Source organism: Schistocerca serialis, chromosome 5, assembly GCF_023864345.2.
Source record: "Schistocerca serialis cubense isolate TAMUIC-IGC-003099 chromosome 5, iqSchSeri2.2, whole genome shotgun sequence".
Classification (NCBI taxonomy): Eukaryota; Metazoa; Arthropoda; class Insecta; order Orthoptera; family Acrididae; genus Schistocerca; species Schistocerca serialis.
Window position 1 is genome coordinate 514,542,980 of NC_064642.1, and position 24,781 is coordinate 514,567,760.

Consider the following 24,781-nt stretch of genomic DNA (forward strand, 5'->3'; position numbering starts at 1 on the left):
GATAAATCGGCTTAACGAATCGTACAAATGTATTGAAATATTATAAGCTTACTTTAAATTTCAAGTAAATGTTTTTGACAGTAAATTCGATCATATTCTTTACAACAGTTGCATGGAATAGTAGTTGTATTCTCGTCGAATATGAGTAATTATTAATTAGTCCTTTGAGTTGTGTCACTTTTATTGTTTTTCTAAAAGTCTTTTGTTTTTGTTATGGCCCCTCAAGCAATAGTTTTGTCACTTTTCCACTGCAGATTACTGCAATATAATGTGACATTCTAGGCGCTACAGTCTGGAACCGCGCCACCGTTACGGTCGCAGGTTCGAATCCTGCCTCGGGCATGGATGTGTGTGATGTCCTTAGGTTAGTTAGGTTTAAGTAGTTTTAAGTTCTAGGGGACTGATGACCTCAGAAGTTAAGTCCCGTAGTTTTCAGAGCCATTTAATGTGACATTGGAACCTCCAGCAGGCAAAATTAGATACAATAAAAAATGAAAAACAAGTTGCAATTTTTTTATTAGAAAAATACAAAATGCAAAATTATAATTTATGAAAATTACATAATACAATTTAATAGCGAACATGAGTTAGGTACAATTTAAGGAACACAATTAACGAAAGTATGGTATTGTGTTGGGCTTGTATAATGTAGGAATACTTTTCTCCAAGAAATGGGATTCAATAAGAAACTTCTTTGTAGCAGGAATTTCCATTTTTTCCTCTATGGTGCAACGCACGAGATTTCGTAATATTTACAATAGTTGTAATCGAGAAAAGAGTGTCCGTAGTGTAACATAGAGACGCTGCATAAACACAGACATTGTAATAATCAGTGATATTAGAAATTACATTCGACTTACCTTATGCATGAAAAGTGTCACAACTCAGAATGTGCGGCTCTTCTTGAACGACCCATTCGAACCTGTCAATGGCAACAAAGTAGCGACACCGTTCTTGCCGTGTCGAATAGTAAAGCAGCCTACAACAAAACTGATACTACTGCCCTGAAGTGGACAATCCGTGAAGTAGGGATGTGACGTTTTTCGTGCACGTAGGGGCATTCGCACGCATTTTTCTGTGACATAAACTAAAAACTGTCTTTTTTAACCTGTGTCACAATTCTTGCCGGGGTGCGATATGTTGACAGAAAATATGATGCCAAATTTAAGAGGCGATGTTTCATTTGTTATGCCTTTATGGATAGAGTGTGGACAGAGGTAAATGCAAAATAAAGGAATATAGAATACAAATTTTAAAAAATCTTCATGTTTGTGTCTAAATTTTAATAAATTCACGCTTTCTTGTATGAGTTATCCTTCTGTTTTTCCGTAGACGGTTCACAGCACATACCAACATCTACCGTAAGATGTTAAAAGAGGTAACGTCTGTGGCGCACAGCTTATGACAGGGCCACGTAGAATACAAGCTTTCTTCGCCGCAGCACTTAGAGGGAGAGGGTTTCGAGCCCATCCCCCAAGCCACCGTTTAGCCCCGGGAAAAATGTCCGTGTACTCATGTAATAGCAGCTCGAGATTAAACCTGGAGTCTCCGGGCCGGAATCGTGTTCTCTGTCCACTAGACCGCCACGAGCAATACTTTAAGATCTATATGTATGTGTATTAAACGTTGTTGTATTACCATTTTTGCCAGATGATGAGGTTACGGCTCGAAACAAGTTGCAATGCCTAAATCATTTAAGGTAATTAACAAAGCAGTTGTGACTCTTAGCAGTCTCTGGGAAACCAGTTCATAAATATTAAGAGAATTTTTTCATTTGTACGCGTTCTGACACTGCTGATTTCTACGTCCATTCGAAAATCATTGTTACAAAATTTGACGATAATTAATTGAATTTTTTCAGCTGGTCACATAGCAGTGTAAAATGCATAGTCATATAGTGCGGAAAACAGCAACGTGAAAAACAGTTCTGAATTAGAAGATTTAATGAGCAAGAAATGTAATGCTCATCTTGTTTTGTGAATGCATTTGTGGCTGGAAATTTCTTCTTTTCTAGGGGATGATGTAAAGGTGCAGGTTCCGCTAAAGAGAGTCTTCTGTCGTGTATACACAGATTTCATACTGAGCGCTGTCCTCAATCAACAGGTTCAGAAAACATTCTGAATGCATTTTCAGTACAAATTCTCGTTTCGACCATAAATAAATCGTACTTGCGCACATTCTGTGCTCGGCTAAAGGGCCAGCTTGAAGCAAAACAAAGACTGTCCCACACGAGGCCGAGACAAAGACTAATTTAGCTTTGGCGCGTGTGACAAATTACGTAGTACAGCATGAAGTTCTAGATTGTTCCAGAACCGGCAACCGGTCAAAGTAACATTCGTGCATAGCTTTCTGCACACATGAGTGAGCAGTTACAAACAAAAGACGTCTCCTGAGATTAGTAAAATTTATGAACATAAAAATAATTATATATTATTGTATGTAATTTTGAAATAGAATTTTGTAAGAATTACAGGATATGCCACACACCCTAAATAATAAACATTTTATATTTTTTCTCAAATGACTGTTTCTTTATGAAACATTGAGTTTACTTTTGAAAAACTAGAACTGTTCTTGATTTAATAGATAGTAAAATTGTATGAGTTTCTTGGTAACCAAATATTGTAAAGTGCGAAACATATGCCACTTGTGCTCAAATAAAATGAATGGAATTTATTGGAATAATAACTTGTTTTTAAATAAAATATAGAAATAATGTTCCAAAGTATTACAGAAAAAGTATGAAATTTAAATAATACAACATACTTTTCAGTACACCGATCACATAGGCTCGCCTTTTATACTTCAGACATGGCAGTTTTAGGTAAAACATAGCTGAAAAAAGAATAGAATTGCAAGCAGGCTTAGTATCGTAATCTACTATTGATCAAAGATTCCAGTAATTCTGGTTCGTTATATCATTCAGCACATGCTTGCCTTTTGTGTCGTTTGATTCTTCTGTTACGTTGGCACAGAAAAGGCTTACTTAAAAACCATTACCCTATTCAGGACGTGGTGTAAGTCATTAATTCATCATCATGCCTGATTTACTCTCAGTTACTGAGAAGAGAAGGTCGCACCTGGGCAGCAGGAGATGAACTCGATTCCTTAGGCACGGCCAGGGCAAAGAGTAGGGTCACTGACTGCTAGTGTCGAGTCACACAGATAGAGCCACTCTTTCCAGCTTTCCATAGCCGGTTCCTTCCTATATTACGGAAGCAACTGCACGAGATTTGTTCGACGACAGTATTACTGCTAACCATCTGTAGCTCAACAGGACGTACGATTGCTGCTTTGGTTTGAGGAACACGGTGGCATAATCACTTTGGCAACCTGGCACAGAAATTGACAGAGTATCACATTTGAGGTGTGAGCGAACACCCGATCATTCACCCCACGACGAATAGCGGATGTCTCAATTATCAAAAGATCCCCATCAACTGGATTTGCATAACTGTAAGGTTGATGTCTCTAACACTTTTAATACTGAGATTTATGACCCTTGATACTGTTCATTTTCGTTTCTGGACTTGTTGATTGCTCATACTGAGAAAGTTTGATCGGTGAAGTAAAACCCCTTCTATTGTCCTACGTTGCGCATAATGAACCCGCGTCTACAAATAGAAGCGTTTATCGCCGAAGTTGGCTGGGCCACACACTCCTTCGAGACTCAAGAACATCGACAGTGGCAGAACAACTGTCCTCTGTCGCGCCTGCCTGCACTGGAAGACGCCTCAGCGAATGCCGATCCCGTTAGGCGCGAGAAACCTTAGAGGTCGAATCAATAGAGGCAGGCGGCCAACGAGGAACTATGCGCCGCACACTGCCCACTGCCCATTGACTCTGGTCGCCTTTCGCCTCCCGCCTGTGATACCCACAACGCGTGTGCCACCACCGAGTCACCAGCTGCGCGCCGCGGTACGGCGGAGCATGCTTCCGAGCCAAGCTGGTCAACGCTACTGCTTCGTCACCTGCCATTCTCAACAATGCCAGAGTACTTATTAATGATTTTATTACAAATTTAGCTCCGCAATAATCCTTAGTCACGTAGGAGAAGTACCTGGAGGGAAAATTAAAACTTGCCTGGAAAATATGTGATGCACCTTAAGATAGGCAACTCAACTTACGTCATCCACCCCCACTCCCGCCCCCCACTCCCCACCCCCTCGCACTGTTCCTCGGGGCAGATGATGTAAGTTGGGTTGCCTGTCGTAAGGTCCATGAAGTACACTCTAAGACAAAAAAAGACGCACCTCGAAGAAATTATCCGAATGGGACGGAAATCGGTAGAAGGGATGTACATGTAGAGACAAACAAAGGATTACAATTCCAGAAAAATTGGATGATTTATTCAGGAGAAAGAACTTCACAAATTGAGCAAGTCAATAACGCATTCGTCCATCTCTGCCCCTTAGGCAAGCAGTTATTCGGACGGGCATTGATTGATAGAGTTGTTGGATGTCTCCGTGAGAGATATCGTATAAAATTCTGTCCAATTGGGGCGTTAGATCGTCAAAATCGCAAGTTGGTTGGAGGGTCCTGCTAATAATGCTCCAAACATTCTCAACTGGGGAGACATCCAGCGACCTTGCTTCCCAAGGTAGGGTTTGGCAAGCACGAAGATATGCAGTAGAACCTCTTATAATGTGAGAACAGGCATTATCTTGCTGAAATGTAAGCCTAGAACGGCTTTCTAAGAAGCGCAACAAAACAGACGTAGAATATCGTTGACATACCGCTGTGCTATACGGGTGTTGCGGATGACAACGAAGGTCTCCAACTATGAAAAGAAATATCACTCCAGACCAATACTCCTGGTTGTTGGGCCATACGGCGACAGTCAGGTTGGTACCCCCACCGCTGTCTGGGGCGTCTTCAGACACGTCATCAGATTGGAATCTTATAGACTGAAGTAGAGTAGTCTTCGGTCTGGAATCTTGTTGACTGAAGTAGAGTTGTATTCAGCCTGGAATCTTATTGACTGAAGTAGAGTTGTCTTCCAATCTTGTTGACTGAAGTACAGTTGCCTTCGGCCTGGAATCTTGTTGACTGAAGTAGAGTTGTCTTCGGCCTGGAATCTTATTGACTGAAGTAGAGTTGTCTTCGGCCTGGAATCTTATTGACTGAAGCAGAGTTGCCTTCAGGCTGGAATCTTGTTGACTGAAGCAGACTTGTCTTTGGCCTGGAATCTTGTAGACTGAAGTAGAGTTGCCTTCGGCCTGGAATCTTGTTGACTGAAGTGGAGTTGTCTTTGGCCTGGAATCTTGTTGACTGAAGTGGAGTTGTCTTCGGCCTGGAATCTTGTTGACTGAAGTAGAGTTGTCTTCGGCCTGGAATCTTATTGACTCAAGTAGAGTTGTCTTCAGCCTGGAATCTTATTGACTGAAGCAGAGTTGCCCTCGGCCTGGAATCTTGTTGACTGAAGCAGACTTGTCTTCGGCCTGGAATCTTGTAGACTGAAGTAGAGTTGTCTTTGGCCTGGAATCTTACTGACTCAAGTAGAGTTGTCTTCGGCCTGGAATCTTACTGACTCAAGTAGAGTTGTCTTCGGCCTGGAATCTTATTGACTGAAGCAGAGTTGCCTTCGGCCTGGAATCTTGTTGACTGAAGCAGACTTGTCTTCGGCCTGGAATCTTGTAGACTGAAGTAGAGTTGTCTTTGGCCTGGAATCTTATTGACTCAAGTAGAGTTGTCTTTGGCCTGGAATCTTATTGACTGAAGCAGTGTTGCCTTCAACCTGGAATCTTGTTGACTGAAGCAGACTTGTCTTCGGCCTGGAATCTTGTAGACTGAAGTACAATTGCCTTCGGCCTGGAATCTTGTTGACTGAAGTAGAGTTGTCTTCGGCCTGGAATCTTATTGACTGAAGTAGAGTTGTCTTCAGCCTGGAATCTTGTTGACTAAAGTAGAATTGCCTTTGGCCTGGAATCTTGTTGACTGAAGTAGAGTTGTCTTCGGCCTGGAATCTTACTGACTGAAGTAGAGTTGTCTTCAGCGATGAGTCCCGCTTTGAATTGCGCCCTGATGACCAGCGAAGACGTACTTACCACCAACCACCTTCATCTCTGGGCAGTGGTGAAATACGATCCTGACTGTCGCCCATCATACGACTTTCATAGCAGGATCAGCAGGATTCCTTTTGGCTGTCATCCACAGCTTGCTTACAGCGCAGCGCTACGTTGACGATATTCTGCACCCGTTGTATTTTCCTTCACAGCAAGCCATCCTAATCACGATATTTTGTGATCAGCGTAGAGTAATGGTATGATTTCTCTCGCTTTTTCATGTTGGCGTGGAAAATATTTTAACCAATGCTACACTATTAAAGTAATTACTACAGACCATCGAAACACAGTAGCTTAAAAGCCTAATCAGAAGCGCTCGCATCTGAAACACAGCGGCGTTATTTATGGGACACATACTGTACAAACGTAAATGCTGAAATGCTCTAACGGTATCTTCATCCTCACCACCACGTGTTCTTACGCTCCTAACTCACATCATTTGACATGCACTTCTTGTCAGTGCTCTAGACGTCATTGAAACATGGGACTTAGGGAAAGGCAGGATTTGGTGTGGACGGAGACGTACCCAGTGATACCGTTGGTTGCTTAGTTTTTTTTAAATAACTTACACTTCATTTGGAACCAATTGCAAATAAGGTTGACAGTAATCAACAATTATCAAATGTGACTGTTAGGACACAGTGTCTAATAAAAAATTCTTAAGCAAGTTGCACTCACAACTGAAGGACTTATTGACCAGAAATTCAAATTATTTGTCAGCTGGAGGTCCCAATAGAAAAAAACTCAAAAAATTTGAAATATTAAAAAAAAAAACAATCATCACAACCTGTTCAAACCAAGAGTAACCGAAAAAAGTAGGCCTCAGACAGTGCTCCAAGGATCGGCCTGGGAAAGTCGCTCAACTTCTTAACCGATGAGACAGGCAGCCAAGAGTTGCACTCACTTAACCAGATGGCAACTCAAACCAGTGACAGTTTAAATGCAGACCAACACTCTTGCAAGTTCTACCTAACGTCTGATAACCAACACAACGATGGGATAACCCAGGCAAGGCGGAACCGGCGGACAGTACTGCGACTTGAGAATCCGGTTAGAACATTCAGAAACAGAAGGAACCACTACGACCAAAGTAGTCCAAAAGAAGCAACATATTCGGACAATAATCAAGGAGGCCGTCAAACTACGCGCCTTACCAGACTGTAGCGCTATCGCGAGGGAAGGTACACTTCTGCGAAAATATGCTAACCTCCAGGGCAGGTAACTGGGGTATTAGCTGCCACTAGGTAAAAAAAATACTGCTGGTTGGACTTCACCAATAAACACAAAGAATTCAATGATCAATAATAAGACGCGGAGGATGGCTAACTAATTCCACCAACTCCAAACATTCCACTCGTTGCTCTTCGTCTCAGCAACCCTGCGAGCAGCAACGCTTGAACAAATGGCGTGATCTCAAAATAATAGAAGTTTCACTACTGGGTTAATGTTCACTCAACTCAGACGTCCTAGATCCGGTGGAGAACGAGGTTGTGGCCCTCGCACCTACGGCCCCTCGATCTGGCAGTGCCTGCGTGCTGCCAGCGGTCCCGGCATGTTCACACGCTGCCGGACCTCACTGTTGCTCCGTCCCAACCGAACTACCAGACGCACTCAGATCTGGAAAACACTTGACGCCCTTCCAAAAATAGTACTAGGGCACTAGATATCGATAACCGCTGCTGCTGCCACTTGCGGACAAACAACGCTAGCAAAAGTAGTGGCGCCAGTAAACATGAGAAGAAGACGAGACGCCACTATCCCGATTACACGATGCCAAGCTGCCAACGGCACCAATGCGAGCCGCAACAGGGCTCAGTCATCTTATATGTTCTGACTTATTTTTATTCATCTAGACCAGAGCCCCTCACACACTGAAAATCGCGCGCGTGCAAAGCGAGGTGCTGAGAATATTTGCACAGTGCCTCTGTCCAATTCTGTTTAATTTGCCTCAACTCAGCTTGAATGATGAAGGCGCCCTGGTGAGCTGCCGAGTGCGATGATAGGCGACTTATTGAACACTGAAACTGATAAGCACAATACAGTTACTAGAATAATGGAACAATCTGGTCTGAGAAAAGCCAAGATTTCGGAAAGTGCACTTAAATAGGAGTGACAATTTTCTATTTTTTTAGTTTGTGAGGATAAAGCCAAATATGTGATCTGCGTTACAGTAATTACGTGTATAAGAAAATCGTCTATTTAGAGACACTACAGAAAATTGCATTCAAAAGAATATAGAGAAATCACTGGGGACGCCAAGAGGAAGAATTAAGAAAGTTGAAAACTCTTGCAGAAGAGTATTTTGTATCGACAGATGAGGTTTTTACTGGTGCTGTGGGATCCTTATTTTAGTTAATGGCCCTGCATAACGAACTGAAGCCTGTTTACATTCCTCTCAAACGTGTATTCGTTTTTTTCGCTTGTATTATTTCTAACACTACCTTTTTCCTCTAATTTATGTCGAAGAAGATAAGGGCACTACGAAAGGACTCTTAGAGCTAATTATAAAGTTGCTGTACGTTTAGGAAAAGCTGGGGAGCCGTTAATGGAAGGGTCATTGATAAAGAATATATTGTTGAACGTAATAGAGGCAATGAATCTCACATTAACTCTCGCATACAGCTGAATACCACTTTCCAGTATGACAAGATGTCGGCGAATCAACGACATGATCAGGAATGGCTGAGCACCTGAAGGATAATTTGGAAAATATTTCGAGTAGATTTCCCCACCATGTTACAGTTCTGGGTGGAGATTTTAATTTGCCGGATATAGACTGGGAGACTCAAACGTTCATAACGGGTGGCAGGGACAAAGAATCCAGTGAAATTTTTTAAGTGCTTTATCTGAAAACTACCTTGAGCAGTTAAACAGAGAACCGACTCGTGGCGATAATATATTAGACCTTCTGGTGACAAACAGACCCGAACTATTTGAAACAGTTAATGCAGAACAGGGAATCAGCGATCATAAAGCGGTTACTGCATCGATGATTTCAGCCGTAAATAGAAATATTAAGAAAGTTAGGAAGATTTTTCTGTTTAGCAAAAGTGACAATAAGCAGATTACAGAGTACGTGACGGCTCAACACAAAAGTTTTGTCTCAAGTACAGATAGTGTTGAGGATCAGTGGACAAAGTTCAAAACCATCGTACAATATGCGTTAGATGAGTATGTGCCAAGCAAGATCGTAAGAGATGGAAAAGAGCCACCGTGGTACCACACCCGAGTTAGGAAACTACTGCGGAAGCAAAGGGAACTTCACAGCAAACATAAACATAGCCAAAGCCTTGCAGACAAACAAAAATTACGCGAAGCGAAATGTAGTGTGAGGAGGGCTATGCGAGAGGCGTTCAATGAATTCGAAAGTAAAGTTCTATGTACTGACTTGGCAGAAAATCCAAAGAAATTTTGGTCTTCTGTCAAAGCGGTTGGTGGATCAAAACAAAATGTCCAGACACACTGTGACCAAAATGGTACTGAAATAGAGGATGACAGACTAAAGGCCGAAATACTAGATGTCTTTTTCCAAAGCTGTTTCACAGAGGAGGACTGCACTGTAGTCCCTTCTCTAGATTGTCGCATAGATGACAAAATGGTAGATATCGAAATAGACGACAGAGGGATAGAGAAACAATTAAAATCGCTCAAAAGAGGAAAGGCCGCTGGACCTGATGAGATACCAGTTCGATTTTACACAGAGTACGCGAAGGAACTTGCCCCCCTTCTTGCAGCGGTGTACCGTAGGTCTCTAGAAGAGCGTAGCGTTCCAAAGGATTGGAAAAGGGCACAGGTCATCCCCGTTTTCAAGAAGGGACGTCGAACAGATATGCAGAACTATAGACCTACATCTCTAACGTCGATCAGTTGTAGAATTTTGGAACACGTATTATGTTCGAGTATAATGACTTTTCTGGAGACTAGAAATCTACTCTGTAGGAATTAGCATGGGTTTCGAAGAAGACTGTCGTGTGAAACCCAGCTCGCGCTATTCGTCCACGAGACTCAGAGGGCCATAGATACGGGTTCACAGGTAGATGCCGTGTTTCTTGACTTCCGCAAGGCGTTCGATACAGTTCCCCACAGTCGTTTAATGAACAAAGTAAGAGCATATGGACTATCAGACCAATTGTGTGATTGGATTGAGGAGTTCCTAGATAACAGAACGCAGCATGTCATTCTCAATGGAGAGAAGTCTTCCGAAGTAAGAGTGATGTCAGGTGTGTCGCAGGGGGGGTGTCATAGGACCGTTGCTATTCACATAAATGACCTGATGGATGACATCGGAAGTTCAGGAAGTAGGTTACAGTACGCTTGTTCGCCCACTGCTTGAATACTGCTCAATAGTGTGGGATCCGTACCAGACAGGGTTGATAGAAGAGATAGAGAAGATCCAACGGAGAGCAGCGCGCTTCCTTACAGGATCATTTAGTAATCGCGAAAGTGTTACGGAGATGATAGATAAACTCCAGTGGAAGACTCTGCAGGAGAGACGCTCAGTAGCTCGGTACGGGCTTTTGTTAAAGTTTCGAGAACATACCTTCACCGAAGAGTCAAGCAGTATATTGCTCCCTCCTACGTATATCTCGCGAAGAGACCATGAGGATAAAACCGGAGAGATTAGAGACCACACAGAAGCATACCGACAATCCTTCTTTCCACGAACAATACGAGACTGGAATAGAAGGGAGAACCGATAGAGGTACTCAGAGTACCCTCCGCCACACACCGTCAGGTGGCTTGCGGAGTATGGATGTAGATGTAGATGTAGAATTTGCATGAAAAACTTCCTACTAACGTACTCCGTCACAGTCGATGAGTTCACGGATTTTAGCTATACGTCTCAATTAGTTTTCTTGCGTGGAGTGGTCGACGACTAATATGTAACGAAAAATTATTATTATTATTATTTGAATCCCTTTTGCACCGGTAATCTTGTCCAACCAACGTAAGCCCATCACCCACAGCAAATAAATACTTCGCAATCACGAAGAAGTTTTGAAAAGATCGAGACAGGCGGAGCGAGCGAGACAAACGTAAGGAAAGAGAGAGAGAGAGCGCTACTGCGCGAAGTTGAGGAGTGGGGGGCTTGCACCTTGTCAACATAGCCCAGCCGTCTTCTGCACTGTGCACTGCGCGACGCGCTGGTGCAAACACCTTGAGAGGTCCTGAGCCAGACATCTCTGAGTAACAGGCTCTTGGGTTATCAGACTGTGGTATCAGAAGTCGGTTATCGATTTATCGCCCAAACTGGTAACACTGATAGACATTCCCACAGAGGCATAGAAGGTGGAAAGATTGCTTGAACCTTCATGACCTATGTACGAGATCTGATCACTTATGTCGAGGCTCCGACAGTATATTACTGAGTTCTGTATTTGATTGTGTGTAGTAACAATGACTGAAATGTATGTACTATTGTTAAGTATATCTTGTCGTTTTTTTCATTACAGGTTGGTAAAGGAGCATGTGATGATCTTAGTGCTAAGACGGGATATTCCGCTTGGAGAGCTGTGCCTAAGTACTGCAAAACTAATTCATTTGTATTAATAAGTATTGTTTGTGTAGTTACTATTTATTTGTGAGTTTGCATTGGCTCACTACCTCATAATCTAGAATGAAAAGTAATTTATGGCAATAATATGAAACGTCGGAGAAACGACTCGGCTATATCTGTAATAAGACATTTAAAACGTTTTCATTGTTTGATTATGGAAATGGTATAGTATACCAGCTAAGGTAAGGTAATTTTTATTTTTCAGTGAGTAGCACGTTTTATCTCAACGTGAACCTTATACGTAATTATCCATCTTGACCACTTCACTATCAATTTTTTTCGGAATGAAAGTAATTAACGTATGATTATTTTAATTAATGTCGTAGTCAGATGTAAAATGTGAAAAAAAGGCCCGCTGTTTCCTTTTCCAGTGCAGGGAAGGGTATAGAACATCTTGCCAAGTTTTTAACTCATACTTCAAGTGCTCAATATGGGCACCGTATGTGACGCAGCCAACGTGATTTCTTGCTTGCAGTTCATTGACACGAACTAACGGGAAGACGCGACACCAGCCCGCTTTGCATTTCTGTTCATTGGGTTGCCTAGCTCCAGGCGCGCACTAATCAGATGCGACAGTACAGAGCAGAGAATTAACAATGAAATTTGAATACAGCATGACTTACAACTGCAGTCTGTAACTACAAAATTTCCTCAAACAATTAGTAAACTTCTCTTTACCAGTCGAACATTGATACGTAGCAAATAAAAGGCAGCAAATTCCCACTGGTTCTCTGGTCGTGGGACATATGCGTACCAATGGTAGTGAAAGGGTTAAAAGACTACTAAAGACTGCTACAAAAGAAACGTAATGCACACAAAGAGCTTGCACAGTTATCTGTCCAAGGCATGAAACTGCGTAAATGACGAAAAAAGAAAAAAAAATTATAATTTGGTGAATTAATGACTTAGAAAGTGACTGCTTATTTCATATTTAACAATAATAACACAGAAATGTCTCCTAAATAAATACAGTATAGGGAGCAGAAAGACAGTTTTGAATGGAGTTCTACTTGGTCCTACATTAGAATCGGTAAAAGTTTGCCGACGAAACATCGATCTACTTATGGAAATTTGTTTACATCAGAACTGCAACACGTACCACATGTTTCTACATTACAATTTTCCTCATTTTGGAGACAACAGTGTGAAAACAATCGTTGTTTTGGGCCAGCCTGAAAGCCCTTGTCTGGAAAAGTTAAGATAGACAAGCCTCTCAGGCACTTTAAAAGCATCTGTGAATATGGTACTGAAAAACATAACTAGTGCTAATACCGTCAAAGATCTGTTGTCTTTTTTGTTGTAGAAGATTCAGGTTTTTCAGAAACAACTATTACGTTAATTGGAATACAGTTACACAATTCTATCACGATATTTCTGAACACTGGTTTACCTGGCGAAACCTCGCGTGTGTGTGAATGAATTTAACTGAATAAGAACTAATTGTGATACAGACACATTCTTGAGACCCAATGCTGATATAAATGTACGCAACGGATTGATTGACAGTATGAAAGATCGTCGCCCTAGCTGTGGATATTAATGTGGGGAATTAGCCCTTAATTATTGAAAAATATCAAATGCGATTAGGGAGACAACCCCTGCTCGAATTGAAGACATGATTTAAGTGAACAATTCACTTTTTTATTACTAAAAGCATCAGTCATGAAATCACTAGGATTACAAGCTTAGGACATTAACTATGAAAGTGAACTAACAGTTTGGAAAATTACTCGCTGTGGATAAGAATTAGGTAATAGTCATGTATCTCACTCGGTGAAATTTATTTCTACCTGCCTATACATCAATCACAGTGATGGTTTGTGCAAAAAGCCGAAGAGACCGATGTAAATGAGAATGTGGTGACAAACATGACAAAGGGAAACCGATTATGTATCTGAACTTGTAGTTCGTGATGGATCTGACATACTGGAGTTGCTAATTATGCTCATTATTATCGTTTGTGTTTTATGAGTTGGATGGTTACACCTTGGCTGTCGGCCATCAAGTACGACCCTAGAATCACTCTGCCAAGGACTCGAACATTCGACCCACTCTGCTGACGAAGCCTGCTGTTCCAATTGTGAGCGCAAACTGCAGAGTACCGATGTGTTCAGCTCCATGTCCAGAGACGAAGTCCTCTCCTTCTCGTCAGTACAAAACTGGCTGCACCTTTTTTCCCACTACGAATCTCGGCAATCAATCTTCTTTAAAGTTATATTGGTCCAATAATAGCTTGATTGTTTTCTTAAAGAAATACACCTCGAAGAAGATGCAACATTAAAAAAAATCTCGATTTCCTGCTGAATTTCGTAAAAAAAAAGGTTTGTGCGACATGTTACACCCTCCTGATGTCACAACAATTACACCAGTCGGTGCCCTCTCATGCAGCATCAAGCCTCGCATCATAGGCCCTGGGAAAAGCTAGAAAACTGTCTCAAGGCTAGCTGCCATCTCTGTGGTGTCTTCTGAGCCTGTAGTTCGTCAGAGCTGTTTTTCCACATTTTTTAAGAAGACGAGAGATGTTTATCAGCTGAATTTACTTTTGTTAACGTTGTCTAAACACCTACCTCCTGCTGGCAGCGTCCCATCGTCCAGAAGAAATGCTTACAGCTCAGCTGTCGAAAGTGAATATGTGCAATAAACTACGCATTAGGCTCTGTGCTAGTATGATGATAGCCAAGGTGACATTCCAAAGAGAATACAAGGCCAGCTATACCTGTCGCTCCCCCACTCACACTTCTGCGGAGGCCATGTTCCTTCACCCCACAAAGGTGTCACTTGCCAATTGTGACTCGTGTCCCAGAACCGAAGCGCTCCTCAATTTTAAAACTCACCCAGCAGTGAATGTAGCTAGTATTAGGATAATTTTTTTAGAAAACGTTAAAAAACAAGAAATGAAGACACCGGGTACAATCATCGTAATTTTATTATTCTACCTAAATTTTTCTATTGACAGAGCCTGTCTAACCCATCTTCCATACAGTCGAATTATTTATCATAAGTAAATGAAAGGAGATGAGCCGAACAGCTTGCCGCGTTTCAGTTTGTTGCCCAATTCATATCGACGTTATATTTTGCAACACTACAGTTCCATAAATCGTGTCAAAACGAGGCATTTTTGATAGCTCTTGAATACACCAGTAGGTAGAAAAAGCATTTTTCGCCGCATCTAAGCTGCGATCCAAAAAGTTATGGTACAAAAGGCATCCTGTATGGGACTTTATATTCAGAAATATGATATCAAATCTGACATCAAAAATAATTGTAACCATGATATCCGACATCGTAAAAGAACCATGTGGCCCATACAGTATCTGATCAAAAGTGTGCAGACACCTTATGTAACGTGGAATCGACCAATAGGCAGGGTGAGCCCCTAAGACAGGGTGAGTCCCTAACTATTGCGACCTAGAATAACTCCGAAAGTATGATAGTAGCTGAAAAGTTTGTGGGACAAATGTTGCAAAGGACAACGGGGGCCATAATATGACGTTGGTTTTTTGTTGCTAGGTGGGGTCGCGTCAGTGATGTGAAGGTCAACTTTTTTTTTTAATGTGATGCTATAGTTTGGTACTTATATTCTGATAGCGGCTATCGAGACGAATAAAAAAAATGGTTCAAATGCCTCTGAGCACTATGGGACTTAACTACGGTGGTCATCAGTCCCCTAGAACTTAGAACTACTTAAACCTAACTAACCTAAGGACGTCACACACATCCATGCCCGAGGCAGGATTCGAACCTGCGACCGTAGCAGTCGCGCGGTTCCGGACTGCGCGCCTAGAACCGCTAGAGACGAATCCAATGATGTGTTACAGTAAGGTCTTTTGAAGGTCAACGAATGTCACAAAGGTGGCATGAACTTCCATTTACAGAAGGTGTTCGAAGTGATGACCATTGGTATCAATCCAATGCCGCAATCTTCTTATCATGGATTGAGAGGTATTCCTCATCACTTCGGCACTTATTGAAACAGATGTTCTGACAATTCTCTCTCGTATATCGTGCAAATAGTAAATATCTGCCGAATACAGCTATCCATCAAACGTGCCATTGATATGCAAACACCATTCGACGGTTTCTCAATACAACACGCATATGGACTGTAAGACTAGTATCGTCGAATCAAGCGAATGTGAATGATGTATTTCTTCGAAGAACAATTCCATATGCTTCTCATTTACAGAGAATGCCAACGAAATTCAGTGAGAGCTAGAGACTTATACGCTGAAAGATATTCTCAACGTACTGACCCTACACGTCGTACATTTAAACATGTGTATGATAAATGGATTGGGCATATATTAAGAAAGAATGACGGACTGATAAAAACAGTTTTAGAAGGTTATGTAGAAGGGAAAAGGAAGCGAGGAAGGAAGAGATTCCAGATACTGGATGACATGATGGACGGTACAACATACAGCAGCCTTAAGAAGGAAGCAATGGATCGCAGAAAATGGAGAGGCAAAGGACCTGCTAATATAGCAGATAACTGATGATGATGATGATGATGATGATCATAAATTGAGAGCAAGTGGATCTTTAACGCATCGGAAACATATCTGGCAAAGGAAAGTTACTAACGAGGAAACGGAAACTGGTACTCTTTCGACTGTGGTTCGAGATCCTTGTGTTAGTTCGCGTCAAATCGCAAGAGAATCTGGCATGAGCCAGAGTAGTGTTTTTCGTGTTCAGCATCACCATAAACATCATCCTTACCAAATCACTCTCCACCATGAATTAACTGGTACGGACTGTATGCGTCGCAATGAATTCTGCCAATGGGCTCAACTTCAGATTCAGAGGGATGACACATTTATTAATTTGATTTTATTTACTGACGAGGCTACATTCACGAACCATAGAAATGTTAATTTGCATAACATGCGTTAATCCATGTTGGCTGCGGCAAGTTGCACACCAAAAACCGTGGTCGGTGAATGTATAGTGTGGAATCCTGGAGAACAGAATTATAGGCCCCTATTTCTTCGAAGGAAATCTTAATGGTAAGAAGTACACCACATTCCTCCAAGAAACATTAGGTCTGTTATTGGAAGAAATACCTTTAGGAACAAGGAACAGAATGTGGTATCAACACGATGGGTGTCCGGCACATTTTTCGCTGATAGCTAGAAATGAGTTGCAGAGATAATTCCCAAATCGTTGGATTGGACGCGGAGGAGATGTGTCATGGCTGGCTCGTTCGCCAGACCTGACGCGTCTGGATTTTTTCTTGTGGGGATTCGTAAGAGACATTGTTTATAAAATGGTTCAAAAATGGTTCAAAGAGCTACCAGTAGTCCGGCTATCACAAAGACTGTGCGCAGAAAGTTAAAAAGAATGGGATAGAATGATCGAGCGGCCACACATGTCTGTAGCTAGCTCTAAGTGACGCTTGAGGCGAAGTAAAGAGCGATGCCATTGGACAGTGAATGACTGGAAGACGGCGATTTGGAGTGGCAGTCCTATGTGAGGTTTTGGATTTGATGAGTGCGTGGAGAACGTTACCTGCCATCATGTGTAGTGCCAACGCTGATGTATGGAGGAGATCGTGCAACGGTGTTGGGATGTCTCTCTTGGTAAGGATGTGAACCCCGTTTGCCGATTAAGAAAACACAAGATCTGGAAGGATATGAATACATTTTACAGCTTGTTGTACTATGTACAGTAGAGGAATAGTTCGGAGACTATGAAAGGCTGTATCAGCATGACAGTGCAACCTGTTATATAATGCATAATCTGTGAGGCAATGGCTTGCGGACAGCAATATTCCGGAGATGGAATTCCCAGAGCCCCAACCTGAACCCTGTGGAACACTTTTGGGATGAATTAGAATGTCGACTTTCCTTCAGACCCTAGTGAGAAACATTACTATCTTCTCTGGTTTTGGCTCTTGAGGAAGAATGGGTTGTAATTCCTCCACAGACATCCAGACACCTGATTGAAATGTTCGCCAACAGATTTCAAGCTAAGGGAGAGGGGTGAACGCACCACATAATAATGCCCACTAATGGGTGTCTGGATACTTTTCATCAGATAGTGTATATAACTACATTGATGGGATTGCGACATTCACGTATACAGATAGCGGTAATATCGCGTACAAAAGGTATAGAACGGCAGTGCATTGGCGGAGCTGTCAGTTGCACTCAGATGATTTATGTGAAAAGCTTTCCGATGTGATCATGATGCTTGACGGGAGAATGGTAGTTGTAGACAAAAGGAAATCGTTTGGGTATTCAGTGGTCCGAGATCCACAGTGTCAAGACTGTAGCGAGGATGTCAAATTTCAGGCATTACCTCTCACCACTGACAACGCAGTTGCCGAAGGCCATCACTTAACGACCGAGAGCAGCGGCGTTTGCGTAGAGTTTTCAGTGCTAACAGACAAGCAACACTGCGTGAAATTATCGCGGAAATCAATGTGGAACGTACGACGAAGCTATCCGTTAGAACAGTGCGGCGAAATTTGGCGTTAATGGGATATGGCAGCAGACGACCAACATGACAGCCTATGCTAACAGTACGAGATCGGCTGCAGCGCCTCTCCTGGGCCCTCTACCTTATCGGTTGGGCACTAGACGACTGGCCGGCCGGTGTGGCCGAGCTGTTCTAGGGTGCTTCAGTCTGGAACCGCGCGACCGCTGCGTCGCAGGTTCAAATCCTGCCTCAGGCATGGATGTGTGTGGAGTCCTTGGGTTAGTTATGTTTAAGTAGTTCTAAGTTCTAGGGGACTGATGACCTGAGATGTTAAGTCCCATAGTGCTCAGAGCCATTTGAACTAGACGACTGGAAAACCGTGGCCTGATCAGATGAGTCCCGATTTCAGGTGACGATAGGATTCGAGTGCGGCCCAAGTCGTCAACAAGGCACTGTGCAAACTGGCGGTGGCTCCATAAAGGTGTGGGTTGTGGTTAAATGGAATGGACTGGGTCCTTTGGTGCAGCTGAACCGATCATTGACTGGAAATCGTTACGTTCGGCTTCTTGCAGACCATATGCAATCATTTGCGGTGGAATTTTTATGGATGTAAATGCGCCATGTCACCGGGCATCAGTTGTTCGCGATTCGGACGACTCTGGACAGTTCGAGCGAATGATTTGGCCAGCGAGATCGTCCGGCATGAATCCCATCGAACATTTACGGGAGGTAATCGAGATGTCAGTCCGAGCTCAAAATCTTGCTTTTGTGTTAGCAGAAGAGCCGACACCGTGTAACGAGTGGAGGCCAAAATGCACGCATTTTAGCTCACTCAGGCTGGCGTGAGGAGGGAAGAACTATACTGACGTGAGGTCTGGAACATGACAAGGAATGAGTATTCAGAAAGCGGACGCAATTGGCTCTGAGCGCTATGCGTCTTAACTTCTGAGGTCATCAGTCGCCTAGAACTTAGAACTACTTAAACCTAACTAACCTAAGGACACCACACACATCCATGCCCGAGACAGGATTCGAACCTGCGACCGTAGCAGTCGGTCGGCTCCAGACTGTAGCGCCTAGAACCGCACGGCCACTCCGGCCGGCGAGACGTAATTAGTTTGATACTTAACTTTAATCCATTAATGATGACGGTACATGATTCACAATATTATCTGTTCAGAATACAGTCTTGAAGATATTTCTTATCGTAACTGAATATGGCGCTTTGCTAGGTCGTAGCAAATGACGTAGCTGAAGGCTATGCTAAACTGTCGTCTCTGCAAATGAGAGCGTATGTAGACAGTGAACCATCGCTAGCAAAGTCAGCTGAACAACTGGGGAGAGTGCTAGGGAGTCTCTCTAGACTAGACCTGCCGTGTGGTGGCACTCGCTCTACAATCACTGATAGTGGCGACACGCCGGTCCGACGTATACTGACGGGCGGCGGCTGATTTAAAGGCTACCACCTAGCAAGTGTAGTGTCTGGCGGTGACACCACACTTGCTACCCAACACTTTTGCGATTATGGACGGTTATGGAGGCAGCATGGCTCACTATTTCTGCAGGGGACTTGCAACGACTTGTTCAGTCCATGCCACGTCGAGTTACTGCACTACGCTGGGCTAAAAGAGGTCAGACACATTATTGGGAGGTATCGCATGACTATTGTTACCTCTGTGTACAGTGTCCACTTCTTCACCTGTCGCAACATTCATTTGCCGACAGACACTAGCGTGCACATTGCTCAGGAGCAAGTGTCAGACGTTCATACGCAATTTTGTCTAGTATCGAGTATCGAATACTCTGTCGTGGGTATGTCTCACGACAGTACAGAATAAATAGACCCCAAGAGCAAGACCAGGAACTTTTCTCCCTTGTCTCGTGAACTGCCGCTGCTGATTGTGCTTCTGCCCTTCCGCCGTTTGGAGAGGTGAGCCTCCGCGGACGCACGCGGATCGTGCCCCAAAGCGTGGGTGGGCCGCGTCGTTATCTCGAGGCCTGGAGTGACCGCCGCTGCCGCCGCCGCCGTCGCCGCCACCCCTCGGAGCGACGCCCGCGCATGCGCGGTGGCCGCAGCGGCGCGCGCCCCCGTCCTGAGGCCTCCCGGTCACCAGTAGGCTGGCAGCGGCGGTGGCGGCAGGGAAGGCGGAAGATTCGCGGAGACTGGGGCGGCGCCATGGCGGCCGCGGACCTGGCGGTACGTAGCCGCGCTTTACGCACCGCTCCTAGCGAGCGATGGCTGCTCACGGCTCTTGAGCGAACCCAGCTGCGTCCGACCACTGTGCGCTAGGCGGATCACGGTGGCTGGTAAATTTTCCACCGTCCCTTGATCTCTGTAATATTTTATACCACAGTGCCGTAATCAGCTTCAGCGAGACTATGTTCATCTGAGACGGTCAACAGATAAAGACAGGAATCTAGAGTTGTAATACTACCGTAGGGTATCACAAGTATGGTAGTTTTCCTGGTAGCTTTGGCCACTTTAGGTCGTAACCACGTTACTTATACGTTGTTTGTGTTGCATACTTACCGGGCGTTGCCTCATTTGGATCGCTACGTTTGCTACGAAATCAGCGTCTTACTAAAGTCCCACAGGAACGAGAAGCGTTGTACCGTCTAGAACCTGAGTGAGGATATACAGGGTGATCAAAAAGTCAGTATAAATTTGAAAACAGAATAAATCACGGAATAATGTAGATAGAGAGGTACAAATCGACACACATGCTTGGAATGACATGGGGTTTTATTAGAACCAAAAAAATACAAAAGTTCTTAAAATATCCGACAGACGGCGTTTCATCTGATCAGAATAGCAATAATTAGCATAACAAAGTAAGACAAAGCAAAGATGATGTACTTTACAGGAAATGCTCAGTATGTCCACCATCATTCCTCAACAATAGCTGTAGTCGAGGAATAACGTTGTGAACAGCACTGTAAAGCATGTCCGGAGCTATGGTGAGGCATTGGCGTCGGATATTGTCTTTCAGCATCCCTAGAGATGTCGGTCGATCACGATACACTTGCGACTTAAGGTAACCTGGGGACCTGGGAGCCCAAGTATGACGAAGGTGGCGGCTGAGCACACGATCATCGCCAAACGACGCGCGCAAGATATCTTTTACGCGTCTAGCAATAGTTTTTTTTGTTCTAATAAAACCCCATGTCATTCCAAGCATGTGTGTCAATTTTTACCTCTCCATCTACATTATTCCGTGATTTATTCAGTTTTCAAATTTATACTGACTTTTTGATCACCCTGTATATCCTCACTCAGGTTCTAGACGGTACAACGCTTCTCGCTCCTGTGGGACTCTAGTTTATTAAGTTTTCAAATTTATACTGACTTTTTGATCCCCCGGTATACCATATTTCTATATCCATAAACAACTGTCGCACTTATCGATAATAGCAGAAAACTCTTGCGTTTGATCGTGATGAATATCTTACTATGGATTACAAAAACAGCAATAGTAATGTAGATTTTTTAATGTTTGTGGATGTAAACAGTACTTGCATCGGAAGTAACTGATTTGGTTACTTAAAAGCGCTGAAATTATACCATAAACTAATTTTTATTGCTTATAAAATGCAATTTATATTTTGTAGGGATACTGAAGTGCGGTTCTAATGATATGTAAAACAAACAAATAAAAATGAAATAAAGAGAAGTAGCGGCTCCCAGTTTCTCTCTCACATGTTCATTTATGTTTCTTTCTCTACTGCTGCTACTAATACTAACGCCTACGCCACCATTTACTACTTCATTTACCTATTGTATTAAAACTAAAGAATAGTTTTGGTCACGCGGGATTAGCCGAGCGGTCTAGGGCGCTGCAGTCGTGCACTGCGCGGCTGAACCCGGCGTAGGTTCGAGTCCTCCCTCGGCCATGGGTGTGTGTGTGTTTGTTCTTAGGATAATTTAGGTTAAGTAGTGTGTAAGCTTAGGGACTGATGACCTTAGCAGTTAAGTCCCATAAGATCTCACACACATTTTAACATTTTTTGAATAGCTTTGGTAGGGAGCAACTCTAAAGGAAACAAATGATCATTACAGAATCTATAAAAATTACCATGTAGCCACCTACATCAGATTATTACCCTTGTGTTCTTCAGTCCGAAGATTGGTTTCATGCAATTCTGGACGCCAGTCTATCGTGTTCAAGCCTCTTCGCATCGGGATAACACTGGAACCTACATCCAACTGAACCTGCCTACGGCATTCATCCCCTTGTCTCACTTCACAGTTTTTCCCATCACATTTCTGTCGACGACCAAACTGATTCCTTTATGCCTCGGGGTGTCTCCTATCAACTGATCCCTCCTTTTAGTCAATTTTTTCCATAAATGACTGTTTTCCCTAATTCGATTCAGTACCTTCTTATTATTGGCTCGCTCTGTCATTCTACTCTTCAAAAAGCATATGTTCGCTGCTTCCCTGAACGGTAGGGGGGCATGATGAGATAGGTGGTTCATGGGCATATCGTGATGTGGACACATTAAACAATGAAGTTATTGGAAACTAGCAATAATTAATAATATTAAAGCAATGTAAGTTTTTATCTATTGACACTCTGAAGATGATCACTGCCTGGTGGGAAAATGGTGACGGCATTGTGAAATTCTCGTGCGACTGTGCCGTTAAAATAAAAAAGTCAACAACAAAATCAGTCAATAACTTGAAGTCCAAAGATAGTACGTCATTTTTTTCCAAACATCCCTCTGGCTGTCTTAGGGGCTGTCGTACTCTTATGCGTCTGTACCTGCTTGCGAACTGGATCATGCTGTAGTGTTGCGCAGTTTGTGAACCGAAACTCAAGAGCTGTCGGACCCAACATGTTCTCGGTACTGTCGAGCTCTGACGGCGAGTATTCGAGTACCAAATCCGAGAAGAACAATTCCCTTTTCACGTTGTGGGGATCGGTTCGTGTCGGCAGCTCTCGAGAACGGAACGGTAACAGTTTGTTGTTCTCGTAAAAGTTGTCGAATCTCGTTTGTTTCCAGCTGCGTCTTACTAAGGAGGTTTTGGCAACGGATTTCACTCTTTCACTTCTTATACAAGAAAAAACCAATATTTCATTAAAAGATGTATTATATATAAAAAGAATTTGATCATGGATACTTTGTATTCGCATCAACATAACCCCTTAGGATTTCGCTAAAACTTAATATTAAAAATGGTTATGAAAACACAAGAGGATCAAATTTTTTGAAACAAATTTCTAATGAAAATACTGACGTCGTTTAATTTTACAAATTAATTTTAGAGTTATGCAAAAAGTAAAGCTGTCATCAAGCCGAATGTTATATTGAACACCACAATGTTTTAAAAGGCATCTTTCTGTTGGAAGTTGTATGGCGTTCCCTTCCTTCGACCTTTGAGCTGACTCACCAAGCCAGTTAGAGCAGGACCAACAGATTAAGGGGGGTAGGACATCAAACGGGCCGACTTGGAGCAGGAGAGGCACCACAGGACATTTTAATTTGCACTGTCTATACTTTTACAAATAAATTCATGAAACTTCCCTTCCTTCGACCTTTGAGCTGCCTCACCAAGCCAGTTAGAGCAAGACCAACAGATTAAGTGGACTCCGAACCCTGATGGTACTTGGCATTTTGCCTGTCAACAAACATTGTCGGAGGTGAAAGAAATGATAGGTGACAGATAAAAATTTTAGGACACAACTATAAAACTTGCCAAGATATCAACGCTACCATCTGACGATGAGCACAGGCTGAAACTAGTAAAGGAACAATAAAATCGTTTCTAAAAGAAACATGTGGCTGGTTACATTGTTTCCTACAGTGTAATTAAACCAAGTGTTAGAGATGATTAACTTATGCTCTGCGGAAAATACTACCATGCGGATTCCTGCTTCATTCTCTTCCACCATTCCATATTCTCTTATTATTTTTCCTTCTTTTCCTTTCCTACTATCGAATCCATAATAAATTTTCCTCTCACTTAACTATCCGAATAACTACTTTTATCTCGTTACACATGCTCTCTGTCTCTTCATCGTCTGCGGGGTTACTTGGCGTATATGAACTTGTACTACTGTCGTGGCTGTCGAATTCGTCCGTCTTGACAATGATAATCTGTTCACTTAACAGTTCATGGACGCTTACCCGCAATCCTATTTTATTATTCTTTATTAGACGTACTCCTGAATTACCCCTATCTGATTTTGTATTTTTAACCCTGTACTCACGTGATTGGAAATCCTGTTCAATCTGTCACCGAACTTCATTAATTCCCAATATATCTAACTTCAACCTATCCTTTTCGCTTCTTAAATTTTCTAACTTACCTATCCGATTAATGAATCTAAAATTCCACGCTGCGATCCGTGGAATACCAGTTTCGTTTTTCCTGATGACCACATCTTCCTGAGTAGTCCCCGACCAGCGATCCGAAAGGGGGACTACTTCACTTCCAGAATATTTTGCCCAAGAAGATGCAGTTCTCATTTAACCATGCAGTAGAGCTGCATGCACTCGGGGAAAGTAACGGCTGTGGTTGCCTCTTGCTTTCATCCGTTCGCAGGTGATGTTACAAGGTCAGATCAGTTAATCATTTAGAGTGTTGCCCCTGAAACTGTTGGCAAGGCTGCTGCTCCTCTTGAGGAACCAGGGGTTAGTCTGGCCTTTCCACAATTACCCATTCGTTGTGTTCGCGCCTACGGTGTGAATATTTATACAGTTGAGGCGTACATGCCACCCTACCTAGGCAAGGTTC

The 24,781-nt window shown here is 42.9% G+C and overlaps 1 protein-coding gene across 3 annotated transcripts in view; it reads left to right on the top strand.

Moving 5' to 3' along the window:
* Positions 1-24,781, top strand: part of LOC126482284 (uncharacterized protein ZK1073.1) — a 564,828-nt gene that overhangs the window by 426,450 nt on the left and 113,597 nt on the right. The window contains exon 1 of one of the 3 annotated variants that reach the window (XM_050106274.1): positions 20,189-20,239. The exons of the other annotated variants lie outside the window; for them this stretch is intronic. Within the exon in view, the coding sequence (XP_049962231.1) occupies positions 20,219-20,239 (21 nt within the window). The 5' untranslated portion in view covers positions 20,189-20,218. Of the gene's footprint in view, positions 1-20,188; positions 20,240-24,781 lie in introns of those variants that run through there. 3 annotated transcript variants of the gene reach the window in all.